Source organism: Botrytis porri (assembly GCF_014898465.1).
Source record: "Botrytis porri strain MUCL 3234 chromosome Unknown BPOR_021, whole genome shotgun sequence".
Classification (NCBI taxonomy): Eukaryota; Fungi; Ascomycota; class Leotiomycetes; order Helotiales; family Sclerotiniaceae; genus Botrytis; species Botrytis porri.
Genome location: NW_024066095.1, coordinates 63,792 through 71,238, shown reverse-complemented (window position 1 = coordinate 71,238; position 7,447 = coordinate 63,792). Strand labels below are relative to the sequence as shown.

The following is a 7,447-nucleotide window of genomic DNA, read 5'->3' as shown; positions in this document are numbered from 1 at the left end:
TAAGAGGTTGATGATCAATGGGGCACGGGGAAAGGTGGGATCGTGAAAGAGATCACGAATAAGTTGATATATAATGATGCGTGGCAGAATGTTTCGCCGACGCAAATGAAAAACATGAAACATAGGCAGAAAAAGAAATCTAAAGGGTACCAAAACCGCATGAATACTGATGCAACATACCAGGCATAACGGTTGAATTCTAGCTATTGCGGAATTCGGGGACGGCATCAAGAATCCCTGCCATACCCGAGAAATTCTCTCACTCCTCGTCTCCCAACCGAAAAATCCACTCTAAGGATACCCAACTTTCACAACAAGCTTCTTTCCACTGACATCCTCTGTCAACATATCAAAACGCTTTGCGCACTTGCAATACCTCTTTCTGCAATCTCTACCGGCGGAGCGGTAGCTATATACTTCTTCTCCAAAGCATCTTTTAAGAGTTCATTGGAAACCATGCACCCACATCTGGAGTATCAGTACCAAGACGAGCAGCCAACGTCTTGAAAACTTTCACATCTTCAAGTCTTGGATATTCTTCTGGTCAAGGAAGAGTCAAGACAAGTTTGCCTTGACGATTCCCCATAGCCGATAAAATGTCAGCCGAGAGTTGAGAAGTGACATTCTCCGTGGTGGCGTGAAATCCAATTTCGAGACCCATATCCAAAGTGTTCACTTCCTCTATAACATTTCTCACAACTTCCGGGTCCCTATAATCGGAAGCAGCAGTTGCACCAATCGATACAAGGTACTCGTGATGTTTCTCACCAGCCATGGCGAAGATTTTCTATCACGCAAGATTACCAAGGTGTAGGTGCAGTCCCTACAGACGACGCGCCTCCCAAACCAACATTCTTCCATTTCATTTCTCCCTTTTTCCAAGCATTATCAGCAAGTCTAGTAGCAATAGACCCCCACAGCAACCGTAACCATAGCCATGGAGAAAGTACTAGTATCCTCAAAGCTCATACGATCCGAAAAATTTGACGTTGCGATTTCTCCCACGATAGTACATGATTACCAAGCCCCATGTTTCATTTCCCGTTGTAAAAACCTGCTCCAGTGGCTCTCGCTCCGACTTTGAATTTCGTGATAGACGAACCGCAAGATTCGATAGTGTCGGATATGTCGCTCCCGAGGACGTTGGGATGAAAAGTGACGAAGAGATTATAGGCTTAGAGTCTGGTAGATATACATTATTCTACAACAAGAGATCATTGCCATACTATTGTGGCATACTGAACATACCTCGCCGCAAGCACGCGTCATGATTTATGATACACCGTCAAATCTACAAGAACCGCGATCTCTCACCTGCGTAATGGCAATTCAAATGCTAAGAAGCTGCTGTGAATCCCATACTTACCCGTTGAAGTTCGCGGAATTTTCCCTACGAGATGAAAAATCTCCGTTGACATAGGTAATCAAATAACACGGGGTTGTGATAATGTGCTGATACTTGAATATAAGGAAGTATTAGTATGGCTAGTGGTTAAGGTAACATCACGTAAAGCCAGACTAGTCCTCTAGTATTTTCTAGTGCCAAATTGAGTTTATGCTGCATTTATAAAATCTGTCATTTCTACAATACATAGCTCAGTACCACAACAGAAAGACATTTGCTCTTGTTACATGGTATAATAGAAATGAGTGACAAAATATCATGGAGACACCACGCGAAAACGACTTTTTGACATGGACCAAGGAGGCCCAAACTTTTAAAAATATAATGAATGACGTGAAGAAGGCTACGAACAAGAGTCATAGAAAGTTTTTTCAAACTAGTAAGACATGCCCAAAGGACTCTCTTTGCACAAGTATGTGCCAATTCTAATCCTCGCTAACAAATGGTCACTACAGTCCACGCTAAAGATATAGCAACCAACTCGTACTCAAGACTGGGTAAAAACCATACAGGTTAAGCTATCTTGTGAGCGGGAAAGGAGAATTACTCATAGAAATGATGGAATTGCTCTATTATACAGTTACTAGTAGAAAGGAAATCCATCTTGAGACCTCAGTGACACTCGCGTGATGCTCAACCTAAGGAGATGTGTGCTCTGTCCGAGAAGATGATGGAGCAGCACAAAAGATTGATAGCAAATGAGAGAAAAATAAACGAAGTGGAGCATATGGAGGAGAGTGCCCGAATCGCGATGAAGAATATTGATCACCGCACCAAACACGCTTTCAAAAGTAAGAAAATTCTTCCTAGGTTGCTATTCGAGTCCCGACATGACACTTGCACAAGAGACAGAGAACAGAAATTCAATGAGGAAGTATTACCCAACCTTATCTTCCAGCGTGTATCATCAGACCGTAGGAAACCAAGGTCTTAGAGAACATTGCTGAAAGCCCAAAGACAAAGGAGAAAAGATCAATTGACGCTTTCACCCGGTCCACACGCGATCAATCTCTTCGAAAAATCGGCCTCTTTCCCCAAATACAATCCCTCTGGACCAGCAAATAACTCAATCAAGGTCACCACAGGATCCGAACAACAAATTTCCCAAGTTCACAAGTCTGCCGCTTGAACTTCGTCGAATGATATGGAAGGCTGCCCTTCTGGAATCTGAAGGTCGCCATGTCTTTGAAGGCGGTTGGGAAAATGGAAAATGCCACCTTCTAAGGTTACCATTACTTGAAGTTTCTAATTCTAAGAATTCTCTTCAATTGGCTTGCAGAGAATCTCATGAAGTTGTACAAGAACATTTTACTTTTGTATTCCAACCAATGAGTGATGGGAGGACAGCACAAGACCCTGAAAACATCACCGCACTCAATCTTCTACCTTTCAACCCGGACAAAGATATCGCACATAGATACATATTGTTAAAGTCGAAAGACACTTGGGCACATGAACTATGGGGACTTACTCCAGTCAAGCATCTGTCGCTGGATAGCGATTATTTCTATGATAGCGAAAATTATCATGACAACCTGAAGCATCACGATGAAATGAACGCAATCGAATGCATAGAAGCTGCATGCCCAGACCTTGAAGTACTCACAATTAAAATCGAGGGAAAGGGTTTTATTCGGGACCTTTTAGGATATCATACTCGTGTTGAGTCTGACTTCATAGAGCTGAACTCTGCTTTCTTTGACCATGTAGCTGCCACAATATCCAGAGAAAAGAATTGCCCCGTGTGGAAGATACAGCGCAATGGAGATTTGAGAGACATATACACAAAACACACAAAGCTTTTCGATCGTGCCAGAGGAAGAAACTCTGAGTATTGGAAGCGGGTGGATATGAGGGTCGTTTTGTTACAGGAGCCAGTTCACTACTGGCCATACCGATCAATGTGTGACGATTTAATGACTTTATTGCTTGAATTTATGCAAAGGACATGGAGGATTCTTGTCGAGGGGTTTCGTGGAGAGGAAGGATTTAAAATATGAGGTGTTTTCATTTGTATCGTATATCTTGATACCTGACTATGGAAGGATGATTGGATATAGAATTCAAATGTCCGGCTCGGTATTTTAATTCGGAATGGAATCTTGTATTGGATTATTGAATGATAATTGCAATGTATGGTGAAAATCTTCAAGCAAAGAAAGAAGTTCACAGAACACTGTTTCGCACCTCTCGCAAAGCCACAGCAGCAGCCACAGCAGCCACACATGAATCAACCTGCCCAGGTGGTGCCCAGTCCATAGGTACCGTACCTACCTAGATACCTAACCAAGGTTACCTTTTCACACCAAGGCTGAATCATAGCCTCATTAACTTTTTCTATATCAAACCATTCCCTCATCTAGAAATAATTCATCTAGGAACTCACTATTTCCTTTCTCATATACCATATATAACATGCCACTCTTCACACTTCCCATATTTGATACAACTCAAACATCTGCCACCACTCCTCAAGTCCACTTCGCACCTCTCTCTTTACGATCCCAAAAACGAAAACGACGCGATAGCGATAGCGATCAAGATGGCTGGTACAATAATGAGTATATTGCGAACACAAATACCAATTCAGGAAAAGGAAAGGAAAGAGATGTTGGAGGACCGTCATACCCTTCTGCAGAAAATACGAATCCATTGAGTTTAACGCCCGCAGAGGTGATGCAATATCGATTAGCTGGCTTGGGACTCGATAAAGAATTACCTTCGAAAATTGGAGTTAAGAATTGGCCGCATAGAGGAATACCTACTAGATATTCTGGATTTTCCGATGATTGCGAATCTGCTGTCAAGCCTCGAGACGATGAAGACGAAGATTCCGAAGAAGAATCTGCTAAAAGTCGAAGGGAGAGGGAAAGACGTAGTAAGGAAGAAAAGAAAACTGGGAGGTCGAATTTGAAGCTTCAACATTTAAGTGTATTGGTTGCGATTATGATGAGGAATTTGGAAGAGGGGGATATGGAGAGGGCGGGACGGGCTTGGAGTTTACTTTTACGGATGCAGATTACGGGCAAGGGGATTGAAATCAGGAAGACGGGGTTTTGGGGGATTGGAGCCGAGTTACTGATGAGAGGTGTGACGAATAAACAGAGAAAGGAATGGTGGGAAGAGGATACGGGAGAAGGGAGTGGTGATGATGGGAACAATAATGATGGGGAACAAAAAGAAGGAGAGGAAGATGGAAAAGGGGAAGACAAGGGAGGTGAAGAAAAGAGATATGGTACAGCTGAAGGACTTCTCAAAGTGAAAGATTATTACGAACGTCTCATTCTTCAATATCCTTACAAACGACAATTCCACGGCTCAGTCACTGCGCTAGATTTCTGGCCTGCGATGCTTGGGTGTGAAATCTATGGAATACAATTTGAACATAAAGATGGTTTACGAAAGATTGCCAAGCAAGCAGAGAAGGACGAAGATGGGGATATAAGCGATAGTGAAATCAGCGACGAAGAAGATATGGACGATAATGATGAAGCAGGGGATCTCGAGGATAAAGCATTCCTAGCTCATCAACGTCGCCAAGACCGTCTCCATAAACGACGGAAAGAAAAACGCTGGGAAGAAAGAGATGAAGTTCGACGCGCAGCTCTAGTAGCTACGGAAATGGTAGCTCAACGAATGGATGAATTAATGACCACGCCTCCATACTCTGATTCTGAAGTCCTACTTCGTCTGAGAGGAATGGTAGCGTTATATGTTGGAAATCTATGTGTACCAGAGAAATGGGAAGGTGATGAGGAATGGTTTGGGAAAATGAGGGGTGGAGCAATGGAGGCTGATAGAAGGTTTTTGGGACGACAAAGAGAAGCAGAGGTTCGAAGGGGAATGGAGAAGAGAGAGGATGAGAGGAGGAGGGCCAGAGGCTTGTTTGGAAAGATTGGGGTCGAGTGGGATGACGGGGATGAAGGGATGGATTTGGATATGACCCTAGAGGGTTATGAAGGGGATGAATGATCGGGGATGGTATGGTCATTAGAGGTAGATATTTCATCTGGGATTGGAGTGCCAAATATCAAGGAGTCATGGGATGGAATAGGTGGAGTTATAGGATAGATACCCCTTTTATCTGTATTTATTTTTTTGCTAGGGTCTCGTGATTATTTTGATTTATGGAAATCTTTCTTCATATTGATCAATTACTTTCTCACCGACTTATCGCGAGGTTTCTTTCGTCGGTGTAAGTCTTACATTGATTCACCTTACTAGTCTTCCATAAGGTTATGAAGTTCTACTAGGTCCTCATGAGACCGTAATCGATTTACATGGACATTTATGGATTGCTATATCATTTCCCAAATCGATATGAAAATCACTGAACCAAGCACTGAGATAGAAAGGCAAGTACAATTGTAAATTTTCTTAACATTGTTCATTAATTCTTTTCTCCATTAAGTAATCTGTCTAATTCATCGATTGTACCCGATAATGGTATGGTCTCATAAACCCTATAACCTTTTCCAAAACGCCTATTAAATGCATTGCCATGCATGCCGCTCATAAATCATAAGTTTCGCATCTTCTCTCGTGATAAAAACTAGGTCGCTTCTCATGCGCTGTAGATGCTCCAGTCAATCGTAGCTACATCATCGTAACAGCTGACTGTTGCGGCGGAAGCATCTTCCGCTCCACTACCCTCGCTGCATTGAGGCAATAATGCAACATCTGAACATCCGGCTGGGGTCTCCTGGCTATATCCTCGGTAGAAGAGTTGGATGGCAGAACCATATTGAAGGGTAGTGTTACAAGCGTAGAAAGTTTCTCCTTGGTATCCATGAAGTTGAGTCGTTTGGAACGGAGATGTAGTAAGTCCTACGTAGGGTTGGCCAGCACCGGCATTAATTTCTACCGTTGAGCGACCGGAAGAAGAAGGTGCGGGATCGGAAGGTGTGATGGTGAGGGATTCGGGGAAAGAGTCGGAGCCGCTGCCGGAATCGGTTATGGTGGAGGAATTGCCGAAGCGGACGTCGGTGGCGGTGCCGTTGATGTAAAAGATGCGGGGAGTGGCTTCGGTGGTGTTTTCGGCTAGTACTGCATATGCGGTGCCGGCGCCGGTGTGATAGGATTCGAGAACGAAGTGGTTGATGGCGAGATCGCCAGAGGTCACGTTGGCCACCAGTGTGAAATGGGTAGATGTGGACTTGGGTGGGGTGGAGTAGGTTTGTCTTTTGGTGGGAGCGGCGGTGACGGAGGTGAGGAGAGCAAGGGTGCTCAAGATATTGGTGGTTGAGAATAACATTTTGATGTGTATGTGTTTGTGTTTGTGTGTTTGTGTGTATGTGGTATGTAGTTTGTGGTTTGGTAAAGTATGAAGGATATGTGTGAAACTTATGTAGCTAAAGTTTATGGTATAGCTAATTCTAGTTACTTCTTCTGAGGAGGCTTTGATGTGAACACTGCCTTGATGATAAAAGATAAGTTACTTTGTAAAAGGCTTTGCTTTGATGGTGAATGATAAAATGAAGTGGCTTGTATGATAACTTAAATGGAGAGCTTCCTGGAGACTTTTATATTATATCGCATTCCCAATCACCCCACAATGATCTTTGTACATCATATGGTCAATATCTTGGAAATGGCGGGTAAATAGTAATGGTACTACCATTAATCGTGTTGGTGGCTGGTCATCGCCCCAGTGTTCTTTCCTAGTTCTCGACGATCACCATCATCATCCACTCAGAATCATCACAGGCGTAAGTTTAAAATACTGAATACATTAGTCTTCAGGTACGAAAGAGAACCCTGAAAAGGCTGTGAACCCAACCACACCCATTCGGAAAAGATGGAAAAAGTGCAAAGGGAAAATAATTGGAAGATCGGGAGAATGATGTTATGCCAAGCTCGCTTAGACTTTTTTGATCCAATAACACCCCTTCATCGGAGAATCCGCAGCCATTCTCAGCCACGACCGCAGATACTGTGCCCTATTGAGAAACTTTTTATGTCTCTGTTCCTAGATGCGATCATCACCAGGGGCACGGATACGGATCTTTTCTATATTTGAATGAGGGGAAAGGATTGGATGAA

At 43.3% G+C, this 7,447-nt stretch overlaps 4 protein-coding genes across 4 annotated transcripts; 2 read left to right on the top strand and 2 right to left on the bottom strand.

Annotated features, from left to right (window-relative positions):
- Positions 1–544: 544 nt before the first annotated feature.
- Positions 545–775, bottom strand: EAF01_011337 (uncharacterized protein; the record flags this gene model as incomplete). The annotated part of the gene is made up of 1 exon (XM_038919594.1): positions 545–775. The coding sequence occupies one exon, from the start codon at positions 773–775 to the stop codon at positions 545–547; it is 231 nt and encodes a 76-aa protein (XP_038764804.1).
- Positions 776–2,544: 1,769 nt separating this feature from the next.
- EAF01_011336 (uncharacterized protein) lies at positions 2,545–3,405 on the top strand (the record flags this gene model as incomplete). The annotated part of the gene is made up of 1 exon (XM_038919593.1): positions 2,545–3,405. The coding sequence occupies one exon, from the start codon at positions 2,545–2,547 to the stop codon at positions 3,403–3,405; it is 861 nt and encodes a 286-aa protein (XP_038764803.1).
- Positions 3,406–3,820: 415 nt separating this feature from the next.
- On the top strand, positions 3,821–5,377 carry EAF01_011335 (uncharacterized protein; the record flags this gene model as incomplete). Its single annotated transcript, XM_038919592.1, has 1 exon — positions 3,821–5,377. One exon carries the CDS (start codon positions 3,821–3,823, stop codon positions 5,375–5,377), a length of 1,557 nt encoding a protein of 518 aa, XP_038764802.1.
- A 592-nt stretch (positions 5,378–5,969) lies between these two features.
- EAF01_011334 (uncharacterized protein) lies at positions 5,970–6,659 on the bottom strand (the record flags this gene model as incomplete). The annotated part of the gene is made up of 1 exon (XM_038919591.1): positions 5,970–6,659. One exon carries the CDS (start codon positions 6,657–6,659, stop codon positions 5,970–5,972), a length of 690 nt encoding a protein of 229 aa, XP_038764801.1.
- Between the last annotated feature and the right edge of the window lie 788 nt (positions 6,660–7,447).